A 23,603-nucleotide genomic window follows, 5' to 3' on the forward strand; every position below is an offset into this window, starting at 1 on the left:
CGACAGTACATGAACACAGTGGCAGTAGCAGTGCTCACAAACCAGCTTCTGCACTGTATGAAAACATTCAGCTGGTCGAACAAAGTCAAACTAAATGCTAACATTACAAAAACTAAGCAAACGATAAGAAACCATCAAGAATGATAGCAAAACGAAATACGGACAAATTGAGGTTTTCAGCAGCATTCGTTCAAATTTTTCAACAGTTTAAAAATCCTGATGAAGCACCAGCTACAGGAACGAAGCTGCACGAAGGTTAAACAATGGCAACAAAAGTCAACAAAAGCCCAGATTTCTTGTTTCGTTTGGCTTTGTTGCCCTTCATTGAGTGCCTTGTGACCGGGCCTTAACGCATTCCAGATTGTCCCATTTCAGTCCCAGCTTATCAAAGCATGCATTTACACCGGGCTATGTCGCAGACATCACAGCTCTCATCCAGAGCCAAGGAGAGAATAGTTCGAAATTATCCATTCTGTTTTGCAGCTGAGCTGAAGCTTTAATTTCCCACAATGAGCTGGATCTTTCTCTTTAAGGTTTGGTGGAGGAGGGGGGACGTGCTTGAATGCCTCTTATTTCTTAGGGCATATTAATGTAGCAGAGTCCACCAGACACTCTTTAGTGAACTCCCCCTCAGAGAATGAATAACTGTTTATTTGTGATTTTGTAGGATATCACAAAGATGGTCTTGGGTGCTGCATCCCTGAATGTGCAAAGCTTCACATGTCCGTGCAAGATCTTTATCAGTCACGTTTTTGTATTTATGTGCATGTTTAGTCTAATAATGGTGATTCAAATTGTATTCCTTAAATATGGCAATCTGTTCTCAAACTAAACACACAGCTTTACCTTTGACTTTGGTAAATAAATACCTAGTAGTCCAAGTTTTGTTAGAAAATAAATTCTGCATCAATCTTTCTTTTTAGCATGAACTGATTTAGGGGGCTAACAGCTAATGCATCGCTCATAAACAGAAGGGATTTAAGCAAAAAATAAAAACCTGTCTGAATTTTTTCACAGCCAAATCATAAGCTGTTCATCATCGACCTTTATACAGAAACCATTTTGCGATTGCCTCTTAGGATTTAAGGTAAGGTTGCTGAATTTGAAACAACAAAAAAAGTTGTGTAATTTCTGACGGTACTTGAACGCAGCTGCAGCAGCAGCCATCGCCTCCTGCGTGCGCTTATTATTTTTTATTAAATATAACAATATGAGTGTAGGAATGACCTGTCGTACTTAGCAAGAATCAAGCCGACTCAGGTGGAATGTCAAAAAAGCCATAATTCGTGCCACATCTGGGAGGGAATAAGAACTGCGGCAGACAACCGTCTGACTACTCAGACTGCTCTGAGACCCACCCCAAAGGATTCATGCACACGCTGTGTGCATTAAGCTCCTGAACGTGATACAAATGTAGGTGGAACATGTTAGGATAACCTACACAGCTGTCAAAATGCAGTGAGAATATGACAAATGCACTTATATTGTCGTATGAGTGAGGTCTGATTGCAGGTGGAGGAAATATAATCCAGCAGCACTTGAGGTGTGTTCAGGCACAATCGGGACATTTGGCCAACATCCAAAATGGTGGCTCACTTTGAACCACCCCTTGAAAGCGATCAGAATGCTTCGAATGCCATACAAATATTTAGATTGCAGTCAGACTGTACTCCGACCGTCGTTCAATATTTTTCTACCTCGACTCTTTGCACATGTGCAAAACATTTGGGACGGCCACAAGAATCTGCCCAACTGTTTAGACGACTCTCAGAATGCTCTCCGATGTTGGTTTGGAGGTTGATGATTGTATAATGAAGTGGATCTCATTGATGGACAAACTGATCCAGAAAAAGCCACTGTTCCAGTGGTAAATTACATTAAGGCGCCGACCAATGAGACAGAGAACTTTAAAAGGGTTACTCACACGTCAACGTCATTGCATGGCCACAGAGTTACAGAGTTGTAGAAGCATAAATCAGGCTTTAGGATTTTAAGGTACCACTCCACAGGGGACTTATAAAAAGAGTGACTCAACCATATGTAATCTTTTTTAATGCACATAATGCCCGGAGCTGATTTAAGCCAGGCATTTATTTATTTTTGAGCCGGTCATTAAATGAGGCAGGCCCCTATTAATCAAAGAAATACAGCAGGCTAAATAAAAGAAACTTTTTGCAAGACATTTTTTGCAAGCTTTTATTTGCTGCTGTTTTCACAAACCTACACACAGTAGCCTTAGGCCCAGTCACACGGCGATAGCTGAACAAAGGGGAAAAAAAGTCACAAATCGTCAAGAAAAGGTGGACAAATAATCCTGCACATAATCCTGTGAAACAAGAGTTCAAAAAGGAACGAAACATAACCAAAACTAACAAAAGAAAAATGAAACGGTGACGCTTTAAATGAAATCAAAACATTCACAATGACGTGCCCAACAGCGGGTATGAGACCGAGCACAGCTAGCCCTGTTCTAATGTCCGCAGCACCTGCAGATGTGGGATCTAGTTGTCTTGACAACAGGTGACAGATGTTGTTTGTCTTCACAACAACAACAACGTGTGTGCACATACGCGCAAGCCACAAAAGGCTGAAATGTCCGTGAATAGTTAAAGTAGTTGATAAAATGTTCTTGCCGCTATTGTTTCTGCATGAAAACGTTGCTTTTCGTTCCACACATGGACGAGTCATCAGCGATACAAGGACATTACGTTCAGATCATCAGATCTTTAGTTATTGATCTGCTCAGATATCATCAACGTTCGTGCAAGTCACCGGACTTGGGAAGTTGGACGACAGTCTAACGGAACGCTGACATTACGGGAACTACACAAACGATGAGGAGCCATCAAGACAGAAAGCAAAACAAAATACGTACAAATTGAGGAAGTTGTTAGGGTTCATTCAAATTTTAGAACAGTTCGAAAATTCTGACGAAGCGCCAGCTACAGGAACGAAGCTGAACCAATGCCTCCGAAAGTCAACCTAAGTTCAGATTTCTTGTTTTGTTTTGGCTTTGGTGTCCTTCGTGAGTGCCCGTGACCGGGGCTTTAATCTGGACAGCACAGCTGCATCAGACAGTTTAACACTGTGTGTGTGTAAATTCAGATTCTTCTTTCCATTAAAAGTTTATTTTTCGTATCAAATGAATTTACTCTACAGTACTTTTATTCTTTGACAAGTCGTGTGACATGTAATTTAATAAGTAATGTTGTCTTCTTAAACGCGCAGTCATTAAACACAAACATGGTTTAGTACATGTTGGCTTGAAGGTTCCTAGATTCTGCAGGCTGGTGTCCACACTATGTAGCCTTTACAGATCTACATTCAAACACACAGCAGGCTGACCCCCCGCAGAGGAAAAGACAGAGGAACCGATGCAGACGAACAGACGCTGATGGTAGCCAAGAGAAAAAACAAGACACAGACGTTATTCTAAAAATCGTTTTTTGAACATGGTGCGCATGTGTCCCGCAGACGTTGCGTCCAAGAGATGCTGTAATTTTTTTTTATCTTGCATCCAGCCTTGATTTTACGTCATGACAGCGTGTTTATCTTTGGGCGCCTTTTGGTAGCCCAACTGACGGAAATCCATTGTAGGGACGGAGAACTTTAATCCCGTACAGTAAAATATGTATGTATACTCAACAAAAATATAAACGCAACACTTTTGGTTTTGCTCCCATTTTGTATGAGATGAACTCAAAGATCTAAAACTTTTTCCACATACACAATATCACCATTTCCCTCAAATATTGTTCACAAACCAGTCGAAATCTGTGATAGTGAGCACTTCTCCTTTGCTGAGATAATCCATCCCACCTCACAGGTGTGCCATACCAAGATGCTGATTAGACACCATGATTAGTGCACAGGTGTGCCTTAGACTGCCCACAATAAAAGGCCACTCTGAAAGGTGCAGTTTTGTTTTATTGGGGGGGATACCAGTCAGTATCTGGTGTGACCACCATTTGCCTCATGCAGTGCAACACATCTCCTTCGCATCATCCGTGAAGAGAACACCTCTCCAACGTGCCAAACGCCAGCGAATGTGAGCATTTGCCCACTCAAGTCGGTTACAACAACGAACTGGAGTCAGGTCGAGACCCCGATGAGGACGACGAGCATGCAGATGAGCTTCCCTGAGACGGTTTCTGACAGTTTGTGCAGAAATTCTTTGGTTATGCAAACCGATTGTTTCAGCAGCTGTCTGAGTGGCTGGTCTGAGACAATCTTGGAGGTGAACATGCTGGATGTGGAGGTCCTGGGCTGGTGTGGTTACACGTGGTCTGCGGTTGTGAGGCTGGTTGGATGTACTGCCAAATTCTCTGAAACGCCTTTGGAGACGGCTTATGGTAGAGAAATGAACATTCAATACACGAGCAACAGCTCTGGTTGACATTCCTGCTGTCAGCATGCCAGTTGCACGCTCCCTCAAATCTTGCGACATCTGTGGCATGGTGCTGTGTGATAAAACTGCACCTTTCAGAGTGGCCTTTTATTGTGGGCAGTCTAAGGCACACCTGTGCACTAATCATGGTGTCTAATCAGCATCTTGATATGGCACACCTGTGAGGTGGGATGGATTATCTCAGCAAAGGAGAAGTGCTCACTATCACAGATTTAGACTGGTTTGTGAACAATATTTGAGGGAAATGGTGATATTGTGTATGTGGAAAAAGTTTTAGATCTTTGAGTTCATCTCATACAAAATGGGAGCAAAACCAAAAGTGTTGCGTTTATATTTTTGTTGAGTGTAAGTAAGTAAACTGAGAATAAAACACCACTTCATAATAAAAGTAACAGTTTTATTTCATGCATGATGTGTAAACGCATTCATGTTTAATTTGTTATTTTCTAAATAACCTCATGTGGACCAGTAAGAGACAGCCAAACAGCCGTAAACCTGGACAGGATTATTGGTCCCTAACCCCTATCAAGGAGAGTGGTTCCTGGTTGTGGAATAACCAACCAGCTCTTCACTCTCACAAAGATCCTGGAGGGGGCCTGGGAGTATGGCCATCCAGTCTACAACTGTTTTGTGTACTTATACTGTGGGAGGTACTGCGTGAGTATGGAATGAGGGGGTCCCTTCTCAGGGCCATCCAATCTCTGTACTCAAAAAGCAAGAGCTGTGTTTGGGTCCTCTGCAGTAAGTCGGACCCGTTTCCGGTGGGGGTTGGCCTCCACCAGGGCTGCGCATTGTCAACAATCCTCTTTGTGATATTCATGGAGAGGATATCAAGGCGTAGTCGGGGGAAGGAGGGTCTTCAGATTGGTGGGCTCAGGGCCTCATCACTGCTTTATGCAGATGATGTGGTCCTGTTGGCTTCATCGGCCTGTGACCTCCAGCATTCACTGGGTCAGTTCGCAGCTGGGCAGGAAGCGGCTGGGATGAGGTTCAGGACCTCTAAATCCGAGACCATGGTTCTCAGCAGGAAACTGATTGATTACCTACTCTGGGTAGGGAATGAGGTCTTGCCTCAAGTGACCTCAGGGTCTTGTTCACGAGTGAGGGGACAATGGAGCATGAGATTTGCCGGAGAATCGGCACAGCAGGGATGGTGTTGCATGCACTCTAACATACTGTTGTGATGAAAAAGAAGCTGAGCCAAAAGACGACGTTCTCAATCTACTGGTCAACCTTCGTTCCTACTCTCACCTATGGTCATAAGGGTTGGGCCATGAACAAAAGATCTAGATCGCAGGTAAAAGTGGCCAAAATGGGTTTCCTCAGGAGGGTGGCTGGTGTCTCCCTTAGAGATATAAGGTGAGGAGCTCGGAGCAGAGCCACTGTTCCGTTGTGTTAAAAGAAGCCACCTGAGGTGGTTTGGGCATCTGATAAGAATGCTCCCCTGGATGCTTCTCTCGTGAGGTGTTCCAGGCACGTCCATCAGGGAGGAGACCCCGGGGAAGACCCAGGAATAGGTGGAGAGATTATATCTCCACACGTAGGAGACCTGAGAACGCCTCGGCATCTTCCAGTCAAAGGTGGTTAATGTGGCCTGGGAAAGAGAAGTTTGGGGTCCCCTGCTGGAGCTGTTGCCCCTGCGACTTGATCCTGGATAAGTGGTTGAAGATGAGTGAGTGACGATTATTGGCACTCCAGATTAAATTTTTTTTTTTTTAAATATGTTCAGAAATAAATGCAATCAATGTTTATATGATCAAATTATTATTTGATAAAATGCCAAAATCACTGAACATAAAGAAAAAATGCCTTCACACAGCGTATTATAAAATACAATTTACATGTGACAGGTATTGGGAAAGTCAGGTCAGGTCTGGGAGCATTCGCTGGTACAGTAAAGGTGCCCTGACACTTTCCCGACTTTGATCCGTGCACTTGCACGCATATCGCTGTGACGATCCCACCCGCTGTGTTCCCAGCTGGACGCCACGCTTTGTTCCGCTGGCTACCACGCATTGTGCGCTAGACGCTGCATCTGTAAAATAATTATTTCATAGTGGATTAATCATTTGCTCTTCAAGTTGGCTGTTGAAAACGGCTCGAATCGCCTCCTGAATCACAGAGAAGCGCTCCAGCCACCACCTTTCTTGCGCGCACGCACTGAACGAGGGGGAGAACGCATTTGGAGCCATCTAATTATTTGTAATTATAAGGTAATTATTTGTCATGTTTATTTTGTAATGGCTTTTTAAACAGTTGCATGTTCTTTCCTTCTTGTGTGCAGCTGTAAAAGTATGTTTGTGATTAGGGCTCAAACAATTAGTCGAGTAACTCGAATAATTCGATTACAAAAAATGTTTGAGGCAAATTCTGTGCCTCAGAGCTTCATTTAATGTTGTGGTACATATGCCAGGCCAGTGTGTGGCGCTGCAAGATCCCCAGAAAAAAAAAACTGAAGAAGACTAGACCATAACAGCTAATCAAATTAGCAATGATAGCTACACCTTTCCAACGTGACACACAGAGTAAAAAATAGCCTTTTAAGAGAAAGATGGTCCACATTGATCATCTGAAACAGACCTACTGTGCATTTAAAGTGAAGCAGTGCGTTTGTCTATTTTTAAAAAACACACGGCCACCTCTACATGGGGAGTGACTATTCGCCCGGCGGCCGGCTTCTGTCTCTGTGCCCGGTGTGAGGGGAGCCCCCCCACACAGCTCCAGCTCTGTTCCCAGCCACACTGACAAACAGTTTCTGAAAGAAGTATCCTCTCAGCAAAAGTCCACTCTTTCAACTGTTTTGCTCAGACTCAGTGTTTCGCTTTTTAACTTTTGCTTTTTTTGGGCAACACACAACGCTTCACAAACATTGTAATAAAATAAATACTTAAATAAAAAAATAAAAAATAAAAAAAAAACTGACGTTGAGGCTTGCATGTTCAACCTCCAGCTGAAATGCATCTGCTGAATCATAGAGAAAGAGGAATTAACAAAAAAATAAATAAATAAAAATTACAAGGGACTCTGTCCACCAACATAAAAAAAAAAAAAAGAACTTAAAAATGGTTAATAAAACAAAACAGAAAGACACTTCTCATCGCCATTTCAGCAAAATGTCAAGACTTTGGCGCAGCGACATTGTGCCATTCCTTAGTATTGAGAGCCCTGGACCTATTGATGATGTTTAAAAACTCAAAAGTACTTTTTATCCGATTACTCAATTAATCACCAGAATAATCGCTAGAATACTCGATTACTAAAATAATCGATAGCTGCAGCCCTATTTCTGATAGATTTAACATCTCGTTATAATCATTCAGACAAGCTGTGCTGTGATGCGGTGCACTGACACAATCACTCACACTGTTCACTTCTTCTTTACTCGACAAGCTGCACGTAGTGTTGGCCAGTAGATCGCGCAACATTCACAACCACTTCACGTTTGTTGCACGACATTTATGTGTGAAAGATTTTTTTTGAAAATTTCAAAATTCTCTTTACACAATTGCACGCGCTGGCACCCCTCTCACGTTCAGTCTGCACCCGTTAACGATGAGTTTACTCTCCAACACGACAGTGTGTGCGCATCAAAGTCGTGCAAGTTTCAGGGGGCCTTAAGTCATTAAGTCCACCACACCACATAATCCCCTTGGGACCTGGATGGCAATCATCTATGCAGACAATTGGTCCATCTCATTCTCTTGTTCTATCTATCTCAGTTACAAGAAGCACTTTAGTCTGATTTCTTTGTGTCTGAACAATAACATTTAATTGGCCTGTTATCCTCTGCTTGTGAACAGTGTTTACATTATGAATTAATAATGCTTTGACTAAATTCATTTTGCTTCTTGCTGCATGAAGCAGTAGCACTACATTTCAACAATAAATGTGACATAGATGAGACTTGATATGGTCCCCCCCCCACCCTTTCATGACACATTTTTGAACAGATGTGACTAAAGGCCCAGTCACACGGCACTTAACGAAGGGTGACGAGGCCCTGACGAAACAAGAAATCTGGACTTTCGTTGACTGTCATTGACATCGTTTAACTTTCGCGCAGCCTCATTCCTGCAGCTGGCGCTACGTCAGGATTTTTAAACTGTTGAAAAATTTGAACAAAGGGCAACGAAAACCTCAATTCGTCTGTGTCTCATTTTGCTGTCATTCTTGACGTTTTTTAATCGTTTGTTTAGTTTTTCTCACGTTATTGTTTAATTTGACTTCGTTGGAGCAGCTGAACGTTTTCACACAGCGCAGAAGCCGGTTTGTGAGCACTGAGGCTGCTGCTGCTTCATGTACCGTTGGAAATTACAGGGCAAACAGCCTGCTTGCTTGGATTATTTTTATCTGTGTGGCGGGCAGCTTCAATGGGCTCAGGCACCTTACATAGGCCAGAATTAATCTTTTGTGTGGATATAATTAATTATTTTGCCACAAACAACTGTTCAAGGATTCAAAGGAATTTCATTGTCATATGCACAGAAGAACATGTTCCCTGCACAATGAAATATGTCTACTGCATTTAACCCATCCTAATTGCCAGTAGGAGCAGAAGCCGCCATTAGGCGCCCGGGGACCAGCTCCAGATGTACATCCCTGCCTTGGTCAACAGCAGGGCTGAGCAAACCAAGACCGACCCATAACAAACGACACACATAGGCCGGCCTGGTACATAAACATATATTGAAAAGCAAAACACGAGGGAAAAGGAGAAAAAAAAAACCTCATAGCCGCTGAGTTATACAGCAGCAATGAGGAAAAAAATCCCCATCAGCACAGAAAAACAATAATCACACAGACAAAACAAGGACGCAGGACGACAACCGAGATTTGAAGGTCCAGTTTATCAGAACACTCCGGACGCAGCCTATTTGGCGCCGTCAACGGCCTTGTCCGACAATCCTGGAGGGGGAGGGGCTCAGCCCTGAGCAGTCCACTGTCCACAGTCAACGTCAGAGCTGGAGAAGCTGAGGGGAGGGGGGATGACCAGGGAGCGAGGCTTAAGTGTTGATCTTCTTGAGGAGGTTTTTTATCACAGCGACCTTGAAGTGCAGCTGTGTTGGGGAGGCCAAATGAATAACCAGATTAGCAGACGCCTGAAAGATTCCACAGTTCTGAGAACAGAGTGGCTCTCAATGCATCTGAATGTAGAATGTGGTCTTCACAGACGGTCAAAGTGGGTTTCCAGAGCTGCAATCCTACCCGAGATGTTTTCCAGCATGCGGTTAACACCCGCCGACTGCGCAGCCACTGCCTTCCCAATCAAATCAATCATGTAGGGCAGCCTGGAAGGCCCAATCAAAGCTGCTTCCACTTTCTTGATTTTCCGGTAAACCAGCGCCATGCCCGCTCCACACAGCAGAAAGCCGGTCACCACCAAGCCGAATATATACACATCTTCGACGTCCTCCACAGAAAGCATGTAAAGGCACTTGACCTGCCATCTCCTCCACGAGTCCATCACGTAACCCATCACATGCGTACCGGCAGGACAGGTCGGATCCTCCGCCCCCGAATGTCTTGTAGAAAAAATAGTGTCAACTGCGTTCAGAGACCACTTTAACAGATCCATTTTTGTCATTTTCCAGAAAAGCAAAGCTGCAGCCTCACAGACAACACGCCACAGAAGCAGAAAGGATAAGGAGGGAGGGAGAAGAGAAAAGTGCGTCCGTCTCGACCGAGTGCAAGCTGGCAAAAAACAACTGTTGAATTTGAAACAACAAAAAAGTTGTGTCATTTCTGACGGTACTTGAGTGCAGCATCAGCGGCAGCAGGAGCTCCTGCGAGCGCTTATTATTTTGTTTTAAATATAACAATATGAGTGTAGGAATGATAATCCAGTCCTTCTGTACATGTGGCAACAGGCAGATGAATCAAAATGATGACATAAAGTGCTGTTCTGGAAGGAAGAATTCACGTTGTGGATCAGTGATCAGCTGGTGGAATAACCGCACATGAGTCAATGCACGGGTTCACACGCACTGATTAATTACTGCTCTGATATATTCAATGATCTTTACACTTATATTTATATTTATTCTCCCTTTTGACAGTTTTCTGTTATAAATAAATAAATATGTATGGCTTAGAATATAATACAGTGATACAGCAGTGACCGCAGCGCACTTATTTTTTTTTTTTAATTGGAGGAAGACGGAGCGCGCAGCATGTCGACAGACAGTGTGGATTCTGATAATGATGGAGATGATCCCTCTTTTGTTCTGGACGAGGAACCAGAGCAGGTGGTCCACCATGCGCACAGATCTTCACAGCTTCTGTTTTCAGTTTCTCCAGGACTCAGGTGCTATGAGCTCCATCCCAGCGCCGAGTCCTGGAACTCAGAGATGCAGACACACACTCCTCAAGCTGTGGCTCCAAGCGCATTTCGTCGAGATCGTGAGCTTCAGTATTGTTAATTTCCTCTTTCGTCCTTTTTGCGCTTTTGCTTCACAGACTGGTCAGTGATAAAAGCTCTTTTGTCCACCTTTTCTCAACGAATTGTGACATTTTTTACTTTTTCCCTTCGTTCAGGAATCGTTGTGTGCCGTGTGACTGGGCCATAATACTTTGGAACAACTTACAGTCCAAAAACTAAAATATACACATTTAGTGGAGCTGCTAATGGCAGGGAATGTACTGTGATCCAGATTTCTGGAGACACTGCCCATTACTAGTCTGAATCACCATGTGTCTGACTGTTTTACCTTGATATTGTTGGAATCAGTGAGCAACATTGTGAGGCGATCAATACCCATGCCCCACCCAGCAGTTGGTGGCAAACCATATTCCAGTGCTGTGCAGAAACTCTCATCAATAAACATGGCCTCATCGTCACCCTCAGCTTTGGCCTTAAAAGAAAACAAACAAAAAAACCCCAACAAAAACACAGATGTGAAATATGATTTAACACAAAGTGACTCAGGACAAGAAAGGATATTGACATGTATGCACCACTGTGGTGGTCAACAGCGAGGCCTAAATGGGAGAGAGGACATACACAGTGTGCATGACAAAGACAATAAGACAGTTTAAACTGTGTACACACCTTAGCTTGCTGCTCAAACAGCTCCCTTTGTCGAACCGGATCATTCAACTCGGTGTAGGCATTACAGATTTCTTTCTTCATAACAAAGAGTTCAAAACGCTCTGTGAGGCCTTTCTGTGATCTGTGCCTGCAGTGTGGAAATTGAGTGCCAGTTTGGTACTGAACATTAAAATTCAAATGAATCGTAAGATTAAACAATGGATTTCTCACCATTTTGCTAATGGGCTCATGATTTGTGGGTGATCACAGATGAAAGTCGGGCTGATACAAGTGACCTCCAGGAAATCGCCAACCAGCTGTGGGAAAACAACTTAATGACATCAAAGTGAAAGCAATCCATCAGTAAACAGTACATCAGATAGTGAAGATCATCAGAAGTGTACTTTGTCTAGGAGACGGGCCGTTGTTCTGGGCAGAGGGCATTCCACTCCTTTCTGGACACACAAATCGTCAAAGAATTTACGTGTCTCTGCAGAAATGGAAAAATAAAAGCATTTGTGAATTGCAGCAGTTAAATTTCTATGCTTTATATCAAAACTGCAAATCTGAAATGCGTGGTGCAGCAGAGCTGAGCTGGTGCCAGAATTTAGATGATATAAATCAGAAAAAAATAGACAAATAAAATTTAACTGTATGAAAATGAAAATGGCTTAAAAAAAACAAAACAAAAAAAAACAAAACTTATTTGTCAGAGACGATCATATTCCAGCATAGTGTCCATCTCCACATCGTAACTACAGTCTTACCCTCACTGTTGTAGGTGTCAGTAGGCGGGAATTTGACTCCCATAACTTTCTCCAGCTCATGTGTCATGCTAACTCTTTTGAAAGGTGGTGTGAAGTCAATCTCACAGGCTTGTGCTTGCGGGCCATCGGGGTGGTAAGTCACCTTGTACCCTCCAGTGATGTGCTTCACCATTCCTGAGGTGAAAAGCAAGCCGTAAAGACAGAGCAGCTTTTATATATACACACTGTATATGCACATCTGAGCGCCCTGAGCGATATTCTGCCGACAGGGGGGATGGGTGTTTGCACAATATTTTTCACACATTTCAATAAAATGTCTGATTTCCTCACAAAAAAAGTTATTCACCTGTGTCTGTTTTTGTCATATCCTTTTGTCATTTATTAAATATGTTCCTTCTTAGCTGATGCCTCTGGCTCTTAAACTGCTTTTTCATCTCAGTAGAAAAAAAATACAGAATACAATGCTAAAGTACCCTCGGCCGTATGAGCATGTAATCAATGAAAGAGTATGTAGATGTATGTGACTGAATGTGAATGTGTATATATGTATTAGTGCTGGGTTGAAAAAACTGATACGCCAATTAAATCGATGCTCATTTTAAATCCCACAGATCAATTCACACATCCAAAGATCGATTTTATATATATATATATATATATATATATATATATATATATATATATATATATATATATATGTGTGTGTTGTGTGTGTATGTACAGTGAGGAAAACAAGTATTTGAACACCCTGCAATTTTGCAAGTTCTCCCACTTAGAAATCATGGAGGGGTCTGAAATTTTCATCTTAGGTGCATGTCCACTGTGAGAGACATAATCTAAAAAAAAAAAAAAAAAAAATCTGGAAATCACAATGTATGATTTTTTTAAATAATTTATTTGTATGTTACTGCTGCAAATAACACCTGTGAAAATCAATGTTAATATTTGGTACAGTAGCCTTTGTTTGCAATTACAGAGGTCAAACGTTTCCTGTAGTTTTTCACCAGGGTTTTACACAGTGCAGCAGGGATTTTGGCCCACTCCTCCATATAAAGCTTCTCCAAATCTTTCAGGTTTGGAGTTTCAGCTCCCTCCAAAGATTTTCTATTGAGTTCAGGTCTGGAGACTGGCCAGGCCACTCCAGGACCTTGAAATGCTTCTTATGGAGCCCCTCCTTAGTTGCCCTGGCTGTGTGTTTGGGGTCATTGTCATGCTGGAAGACCCAGCCACGAGCCATCTTCAATGCTGTTAGGGAAGGAGGTTGTTTGCCAAAATCTCGCAATACATGACCCCATCCATCCTCCCTTCAATACGGTGCAGTTGTCCTGTCCCCTTTGCAGAAGAGCACCCCCAGAGTATGATGTTTCCACCCGCATGCTTCACGGTTGGGATGGTTTTCTTGGGGTTGTTCTCATCCTCTAAACATGGTAAGTGGAGCTGATTCCAAAAAGCTCTATTCTGGTCTCATCTGACCACATGACCTTCTCCCATGCCTCCTCTGGATCATCCATATGGTCACTGGTGAACTTCAAAGGAGCCTCCATGATTTTGAAGTGGGAGAACTTGCAAAATCGCAGGGTGTTCAAATACTTATTTTCCTCACTGTATGCATGCACTTCTCACCAGTGCTGGAACTGCGTCCTTGAAAAAATAATGCTGCTGTTGGGCCATTGTGCTGTTTCTGAGGGTGTGAAAATGATCATTTCTCGACATTGACTGTGGACACGCTGGTTCTGATTTAGAAGAAGGTCCACAATTTATTCGCCAACCTCTGTCAGAGCTATTTAAAGATGTCAATCATGACACTCTGGACTCTTGTATGTTGCGCGCAAGAAAAGAGAAAAGTCAGCCGTTTACTTCACAAAGTAGTGTGGTTTTTTTTTTTTCTTTCTTTCCTTCGTTCCTCATAATATGCCTTTTCTGTGGGACCGCGCGCAATGGTTCTCTGGGGTGGACTGACTTTTCAGTCCCTCTTTTTCACCAGCACTCTCTGTGTGGCTGTGGAAGAAGTTCTCCTGCAGCGTGCTGCACAGTCAGCGCTGCAGCTGCGAGTGTTTGTAGGGGAGACCGGGACCGTTTGCCCACGGCAAGTTTTAAATTTAGAACTCTCTGAAACACTATTGCCTGCATTTTGAGGGCCAAATTTGTGCAGTAAGACCATAGTTTTTTTTTTTTTATATTTGTTACAGCTTTACTTTAAAGCCAAAAGAAACAAGGCATCAGGCCAAACCATGGAAGGGTGTAGAACCTGGATCTGTTCAGTATTTCTGCCCTTCAGTATGTTTGTAAAATAAAAACACTACTCGATCATTCTGGGAGGGAGATGGTCTGTGCCATCAGTCTTAGACCCATCATTAACGATCAATACTTCATTAATTTGCTGTCAAATGTCAATATAATACTAGCATTATGTTGCATAACTAGACAATAAGGTAACAGCTCAAAATGGTTTTAATAACACTAACCCAAATCAATATCAGATCGGATCAAATTGAATCAAAATAATCAATGCTGAATCTTAAGAATCTGAATCAAATTGATTCTTGAAATTTGAATCGATACCCAGCTCTAGTATTTATATATGTATTTATGTATTTGCACTGCGATACCAATTAAACAACTGCAAATTTTAAATAAGACTATGCTCATACGGCTGAGGGCATTTTGCAATATATTTTATTTATGTGGGTGCATAATAAACTTTAATAACAAAAGCAATTTAATTCTGAGTTGGTGTTTAACAAACTCTTAAAAAAGGGGGTGGATATTTCATATATATATATATATATATATATATATATATATATATATATATATATATATATATATACACACACACACACACACACAACAAAAATATAAACGCAACACTTTTGGTTTTGCTCCCATTTCGTATGAGATGAACTCAAAGATCTAAAACTTTTTCCACATACACAATATCATCATTTCCCTCAAATATTGTTCACAAACCAGTCTAAATCTGTGATAGTGAGCACTTCTCCTTTGCTGAGATAATCCATCCCACCTCACAGGTGTGCCATATCAAGATGCTGATTAGACACCATGATTAGTGCACAGGTGTGCCTTAGACTGTCCACAATAAAAGGCCACTCTGAAAGGTGCAGTTTTATCACACAGCACAATGCCACAGATGTCGCAAGATTTGAGGGAGCGTGCAATTGGCATGCTGACAGCAGGAATGTCAACCAGAGCTGTTGCTCGTGTATTGAATGTTCATTTCTCTACCATAAGCCATCTCCAAAGGCATTTCAGAGAATTGGCAGTACATCCAACCAGCCTCACAACCGCAGACCACGTGTAACCACACCAGCCCAGGACCTCCACATCCAGCATGTTCACCCCCAAGATCGTCTGAGACCAGCCACTCGGACAGCTGGTGAAACAATCGGTTTGCCTAACCAAAGAATTTCTGCACAAACTGTCAGAAACCGTCTCAGGGAAGCTCATCTGCATGCTCGTCGTCCTCATCGGGGTCTCGACCTGACTCCAGTTCGTCGTTGTAACCGACTTGAGTGGGCAAATGCTCACATTTGATGGCATTTGGCACATTGGAGAGGTGTTCTCTTCATGGATGAATCCCGGTTCACACTGTTCAGGGCAGATGGCAGACAGCGTGTGTGGCGTCATGTGGGTGAGTGGTTTTCTGATGTCAATGTTGTGGATCAAGTGGCCCATGGTGGTGGTGGGGTTATGGTATGGGCAGGCGTCTGTTATGGACAACGAACACAGGTGCATTTTAATGATGGCATTTTGAATGCACAGAGATACCGTGACGAGATCCTGAGGCCCATTGTTGTGCCATACATCCAAGAACATCACCTCATGTTGCAGCAGGATAATTCACGGCCCCATGTTGCAAGGATCTGTACACAATTCTTGGAAGCTGAAAATGTCCCAGTTCTTGCATGGCCGGCATACTCACCGGACATGTCACCCATTGAGCATGTTTGGGATGCTCTGGACCGGCGTATACGACAGCGTGTACCAGTTCCTGCCAGTATCCAGCAACTTCGCACAGCCATTGAAGAGGAGTGGACCAACATTCCACAGGCCACAATTGACAACCTGATCAACTCTATGCGAAGGAGATGTGTTGCACTGCATGAGGCAAATGGTGGTCACACCAGATACTGACTGGTATCCCCCCCAATAAAACAAAACTGCACCTTTCAGAGTGGCCTTTTATTGTGGGCAGTCTAAGGCACACCTGTGCACTAATCATGGTGTCTAATCAGCATCTTGATATGGCACACCTGTGAGGTGGGATGGATTACCTCAGCAAAGGAGAAGTGCTCACTATCACAGATTTAGACTGGTTTGTGAACAATATTTGAGGGAAATGGTGATATTGTGTATGTGGTAAAAGTTTTAGATCTCTGGCAAAACCAAAAGTGTTGCGTTTATATTTTTGTTGAGTATATATATATATATATATATATATATATATATATATATATATATATATATATATATATATATATATATATATATATATATATATATATATATAAGTCCCTTTGACTGCTCCCTTGTTTGCACTTGGGGTCACCACAGCAAATCCAAGGTGGATCTGCATGTTGAATTGGCACAGGTTTTTTACGCCGGATGCCCTTCCTGATGCAACTCCACATTACATGGAGAAATGTGGCAGGGGTGGGATTTGAACCCGGAGCCTTCTGAGCTGAAACCAAGCGCATTAACCACTTGGCCACCACCCCTAACATTTTAAACAACCAAAAACACACTGGTTACTTCAACTGAACCTTGCAGACTGTGCACTGTACCGATGTACCCTGAAAATGGCTTTTTTATAGTTAAGGCCACGGCAGAAGTTTTTCTTTGTTATATCACAACAAATCCTGACGAATACGCACCGTTTGCCCGCAACTCTAAAAGTGTAGTGGTGTATATATTACACATACAGGGCATGAGTTTAGTCTCATTACTAAGGTTGCTCAGCACAGTGCTCGTACACATGGCAGCCAAAAGGAGAACGCTGCTGTTTTTCACTTAAATTTAATTTTAAAGTGCATCAGGGATGAGAATGGGCAAAGAACAAAAAAACCACCTGAAGCTCACAGGTTTTGAGCATCTTAGAGGCATTTCAGAGCCACAACAGAGACCTAATTTCATGAATTTCAATTTTATATTTTTTGTATGTTGGGGTATGTGGAAACCTGACTGTAATAAAAGACTACGTAGACCTTCTTTCAGTGATACCTGCCTCATGCTATAGCATAGGTACTTACTATAAATGCCATAGCATTGGACAGATATCACTGAACTTGGCAAAACTATTCTTTACGTGCCTTTCCTTAATCTGCAATGAGCTCTGAAATATACTAGAACTTCATGCAAGTACATGCACATCATTTAAAGAGATTAAAACCTATCAAACCCACAATATTTATGGTATAAAACATTGCTTACAAATTACTGCCCCATAATTCCTAAATCACACCATGTGAGTTTGCACCCCAAACACTTATGCCAGTCACCAGGAAAACCACACAGGCACATACAGCATAGTATCATTAAAAAGCACACATCCTGTGCACCAGCTGTACCGCAGTCTATGAAATTCACCAAAAATAAAAATAAAATTGATGTGGGCCAATTTCGGCATATGGGCAAAATCTATCTCACCACTTTTGAATGGTTTATCTATTAAAGAGTACAAACAGAAGGAAATCAATTGTAAGGCCTGAAAGATGTTTCTGTAGGAAGTATTTTAGCCATAAAGTCAAGTTGAGAGGGGAAGTGTTGGATTTTTAAATACTTGAAAGGCACTGGACTTATTGAGAGGATTTAATACTGCTATAACAGACTGATGCAGAAGGTGGCAGCAAAGCAACAATAAGAATGCTGGCTGCTGTTATATGCCACAGAAGGAGGGTTTGTTTGTTTTTCTCCACAGGTTTTGAGAAAAAAGTATGTTTCGTTTCAAAATAAAGCCATAAAACACACACTTGTATGCAAACGTTTTGGCGCCCCTGATAATTTTCATGATTTTCCTTTATAAATAATTGGTTGTCTGGATCAGAAATTTCAGTTAAATATATCATATAACAGACAAACACACTGATATTTCAGAAGTGAAATGAAGATTCTAGTATTTACAGAAACTGCGCAATAATTACTTAAACAAAATTAGGCAGGTGCATAAATTTGGGCACCCTTGTCATTTTATTAATTTGAATACATTTAACACAAATTATTGGAATAAAATTGATTTGGTAAGCTCATTGACCCTTGACCTCCTTACACAGGTGAATCCAATCATGAGAAAGGGTATTTAAGGTGGCCATTTGCAAATGTTTCCCCTCTTTGCATCTCGTCTAATGAGTGGCAACATGGGAGCCTCTAAACAACTCTCAAATGACCTGAAAACAAAGATTGTTCAACATCATGGTTTAGGGGAAGGATACAAAAAGCTATCTCAGAGATTTCAGCTGTCAGTTTCCACTGTGAGGAACATAGTGAGGAAATGGAAGACCACAGGCACAGTACTAGTTAAGGCCCAAACTGGCAGGCCAAGAAAAATCTCAGATAAGCTGAAGCAAAGGATGGTGAGAACAGTCATAGTCAACCCACATACCTGCTCCAAAGACGTACAACATGATCTTGCTGCAGATAGTGTCCCTGTGCATCGTTCAACTATACAGCACACTTCGCACAAGAGATGCTGTATGATGCTGTAATGCACAGGAAGCCTTTTCTGTGTACACACCACAAGCAAAGTCGCTTGAGGTATGCTAAAGCACATTTAGACAAGCCAGCTTTATTTTGGAATAAGCTGCTGTGGACTGATACATAACAAGGGGCAGTATGCATGGCTGAAAAAGAACACAGCATTCCAAGAAAAACGCTCGCTACCCACAGTAAAATTTGGAGGTAGTTCCATCATGCTGTGTGGCCAGTGCAGGTACTGGGAATCTTGTTGAGGGTCACATGGATTCCAGTCAATATCAGCAGATTATAGAGAACAACGTTCATGAATCAGTGACAAAGCTGAAGTGGCGCCGGGGCTGGATCTTTCAACAAGACAATGACCCTAAACATTGCTCATAATCTACTAAGGCATTCATGCAGAGGAACAAGTACAATGTTCTGGAATGGCCATCTCAGTCTCCTGACCTGAATATTATTGAAAATCTTGGTGTGATTTTAAGCGGGCTGTCCATGCTCGGAAACCAACAAACCTGAGATTTTTTGTAAAGAAGAATGGTCCAAAATACCTTCAACCAGAATCCAGACTCTCACTGGAAGCTATTGTGTACCTATTATGTATTTTGTCTGCTGGGGTGCCCAAATTTATGCACCTGTCTAATTTTATTTAAAGAATTATTGCACACTTTCTGTAAATCCTATAAACTTCATTTCACTTTGTTTGTCTGCTATATGTGATATTTAACTGAAATTGCTGATCCAAACAACCAATGATTTATAAAGGAAAATCATGGAAATCATCAGGGGTGCCCAAACTTTTACATACAACTGTGTGTGTGTGTGTATATATATATATATATATATATATATACACACACACGCACACACACACACAAAACCCCAATTCCAATGAAGTGTGAAATGTAAATAAAAACAGAATACAACGATTTGCAAATCCTCTTCAACCTATATTCAATTGAATACACCACAAAGACGAGATATTTAATGTTCAAACTGAGACTTTTGTTTTTGTGCAAATATTTGCTCATTTTAAAATGGATGCCTGCAACACATTTCAAAAAAGCTGGGACAGGGGCAACAAAAGACTGGGAAAGTTGATGAATGCTCAAAGAACACCTGTTTGGAACATTCCACAGGTGAACAGATTAACTGGAAACAGATGAGTGTCATGACTGGTTATAAAAGGAGCATCCCCAAAAGGCTCAGCTGTTCACAAAGATGGGGCGAGGATCACCACTTTGTGAACAACTGCGTGAAAAAAAATAGTCCAACAGTTTAACAATGTTTCTCAATATTCAATTGCAAGGAATTTAGGGATTCCATCATCTACAGTCCATAATGTAATCAGAGGATTCAGAGAATCTGGATAATGTTCCACATGTAAGCAGCAAGGCTGAAAACCAACACTGAATGCCCGTGACCTTCAATCCCTCAGGCGGCACTGCATTAAAAACCGACATCATTGTGTCAAGGATCTTACCGCATGGGATCAGGAACATTTCAGAAAACCATTGTCAGTTAACACAGTTCGTCACTACATCTACAAGTGCAAGTTAAAACTCTACCATGCAAAGTGAAAGCCATACATCAACAACATCCAGAAATGCCACTGTCTTCTCTGGGCCTGTGCTCATTTGAAATAGACAGACGCAAAGTGGAAAAGTGTACTGTGGTCTGATGAGTCCACATTTCAGATTGTTTTTGGCAATCATGCACGTCAGTTCCTCCGGACAAAAGAATAAAGAGACCAACCAGAGTGTTACCAGCTCAAAGTTCAAAAGCCAGCATCTGTGATAGTATGGGGGTGTGTTAGTGCCCATAGCATGGGCACTAACACATCTGTGATGGCACCATCAATGCTGAAAAGTACATCCAGGTTTTGGAGCAACACATGTTGCCATCCAAGCAACGTCTTTTTCAGGGACGTCCCTGCTTATTTCAGCAAGACAATGCCAAGCCACATTCTGCACGTTACAACAGCGTGGCTTCGCAGTAAGAGAGTGCGGGTGCTAGACTGGCCTGCCTGCAGTCCAGACCTGTCGCCCATTGAAAATGTGGCGCATTATGAAGCGCAAAATACGACAACGGAGATCGCGGACTGTTGAACTGATGTCGTACATCAAGTAAGAATGGGAAAGAATTCCACCTGCAAAGCTTCAACAATTAGTGTCCTCACTCCCCAAATGCTTACTGAGTGTTGTTAGAAGGAAAGGTGATGTAACACAGTGGTAAACATACCACTGTCCCAGCTTTTTTGAGACATGTTGCAGGCATCCATTTCAAAATGAGCCAACATTTGCACAAAACCAATAAAGTTTATCAGTTTGAACATTAAATATCTTGTCTTTGTGGTGTATTCAATTGAATATATGTTGAAGAGGATTTGCAAATCATTGTATTCTGTTTTTACACAACGTCCCAGCTTTATTGGAATTGGGGTTGTGTGTGTATATATATATTTTAGGGCTGCCATGACTCGTCGACTAGTCACGACTATGTCGACTATTGAAACCGTCGACAAGTAATTTGGTAGTCGGCGAGTTATTTATTTTATTTAAAGGACATGTACCATGTATTTTAACATCCCAGTTAGCAGCACAGCATCAAAGTACTCATGATCGTAAATCTCTCTGCGTACATGCACTCATAATTAGTGGTTTCTGATGCTTTTTATTCCTCTCCCAAAGTGAGGAAACAGGTGCATTTCCGAAAAAGGTCTCACTCTGCAATTCTCTGCATTTCTCTGTGTGACGAAGATTAAAGCATAACAGATTCATCCCACACAGAAACAGATCGAGCAAAACGAATCCGGTTCTGTCCGATAATGAAGCTTCTGAGCTTTTCTTGAAACATTATGTGTTCGCAAATTACGTATGATCCGACTAGTCGACTAATCACAGAAATAATCGTTGACTTGTCGATTATCAAAATAGTCATTTGTGGCAGCCCTAATATATATATATATATATATATATACACATGTTGCCATCCAATATATATATATGTTCTCCACTAGCCAATCACAGATTAGCGTTTCTGTCTATCATTTACCTGTATTTTGGCATGCTTGGCGCCAGAAAGTTACGTTGGATCCAAAAGGATCGGCCCAAAAGTTATATTGGATCAGTTCCCATTGACCAATAGCGTTTGAGCTTACTGCCAACAGCCTTTGTCCCGTCCACGTTCATCTCCCGGTCCAACCATGTCCTAAACCTATTTTTTACACCACTATCGATCTCTTTAATGTGGTCTTTGTCATCTCCCTCAGTAATTTTGGGCATGTTAAAGACGCAGCTCGACAGACCAAAAATGTCCACGTCCAGGTACTTTCAGTGACTTTCGATATTACAGAAATTCTGACTGGCTGAAGGTTCACTGTTGTAGAAAAAGTAACCAATGACATTACACATTTTAGCTTGCAGTTTCAGCAATGTGGTTCGCGTGCATATGAGGAAAGGTTTAACAAGCACAGATGGCCCTGCTGCACCCCCACCACCACCCCCAGTCAGAAATCCACGAATTTGTGGAGAATTCTCATCCCTGAGTGCATTTAGCAAAAATAAATCTTGTTAGCTTTAATTGTGTATGTGTTGCACACCTGTGGTCTTCACTTACCGGAAAGCAGTTTCTCTGTGATTTCCATTAAATCCTGATAATCTGCATATGCCATGTAGAACTCACAGGTGGTGAACTCTGGATTGTGAGTAAGGTCAATGCCCTCATTCCTGAACTGACGACCAATCTCGTACACCCTGTCTATCCCACCAACCACAAGCATCTGGAGGACAGGTACAGTGAAGAGCATAGAAAATAATCAGGTATAAAGTGTTTAACTTTAGAGATGAAATGACAATAAGATAAAAGCACAGACTGTCACACAGACCAGACAAACACCACCTCTGTGTAAAAGTCTGAACTCCTTAAACTCTTCTCAATAAAATGCATGAGCTACATCTTACTACATAAATACTATTTTTCTTCTAACAGTTAAAGCTTGACTGAACTTTAATCACCCCACCATGCCAATATGAACCTTAAAAAAAAATAAAAAAATAAGATCATCACCAGGTCAATACCACATAATAATGCCAAATACCACCACCAGACCAACGAAATTCTAAATAAAGTGTTGTGAAATGCCTTCACCAGAATACAGCATTTTCAAATCCCACCAGTTGTAATATAAATAATTAAAATCATAACCAATTAATATACCTGTCCAGTATTTAGCACAGTGCTTTTATTTTACCTCAAAATATTTAATTTTACAAAATATATCTCATCATTTTTGAATGGTTTATCTATAAGAGTAAAAACGGATGGAAATCAATTGTTAAAGTACTGAAATTAATTATGTGAATGTAAGTCCATAATTATACATGAAGTCCTTCAAATTTTAAATGTTCCTGAATGTTTAATTATCAGTTCAACTGTCTATGTACAAAATAATAATAAATATTAACAAATGCCCTGAATTTCAGTTCATATTACGAGTTATTTTTTTTTTTTTTTAAAAGCAAACAACCCTGTGAATCGCTTTATTAAAAGACTAATTTACGTGTTTTCTCCTGCGGGACGAGCTGCAATTCTCCTAATTTCGGCAGAGCGGGTTGCAAGAGCATTACGGATCATTTCAACATAATCAATTATAGCTCCAATTTAAAATGACTGTTACACAATGTGACTGGTT

General features: G+C 41.6%; 1 protein-coding gene and 1 long non-coding RNA gene across 3 annotated transcripts in view; one reads left to right on the forward strand and one right to left on the reverse strand.

The window, feature by feature from the left end:
• kars1 (lysyl-tRNA synthetase 1) overlaps positions 1-23,603 on the reverse strand; it is a 46,922-nt gene that overhangs the window by 3,195 nt on the left and 20,124 nt on the right. For both annotated transcript variants that reach the window (XM_034190490.1, XM_034190498.1), the window contains 6 exons: positions 22,529-22,691; positions 12,203-12,376; positions 11,840-11,925; positions 11,667-11,752; positions 11,457-11,583; positions 11,116-11,259 (listed from right to left, as the gene is read on the reverse strand). In XM_034190490.1, coding sequence (XP_034046381.1) covers positions 11,116-11,259; positions 11,457-11,583; positions 11,667-11,752; positions 11,840-11,925; positions 12,203-12,376; positions 22,529-22,691 — 780 coding nt within the window. The remainder of the gene's footprint in view (positions 1-11,115; positions 11,260-11,456; positions 11,584-11,666; positions 11,753-11,839; positions 11,926-12,202; positions 12,377-22,528; positions 22,692-23,603) is intronic.
• The window catches only part of LOC117527986, a 29,039-nt gene continuing 23,427 nt past the window's right edge, over positions 17,992-23,603 (forward strand). Inside the window, exon 1 of the long non-coding RNA XR_004565649.1 lies at positions 17,992-18,118. This is a non-coding gene — a long non-coding RNA (uncharacterized LOC117527986). The remainder of the gene's footprint in view (positions 18,119-23,603) is intronic.

This window comes from Thalassophryne amazonica, chromosome 2 (genome assembly GCF_902500255.1).
Source record: "Thalassophryne amazonica chromosome 2, fThaAma1.1, whole genome shotgun sequence".
Taxonomy (NCBI): domain Eukaryota; kingdom Metazoa; phylum Chordata; class Actinopteri; order Batrachoidiformes; family Batrachoididae; genus Thalassophryne; species Thalassophryne amazonica.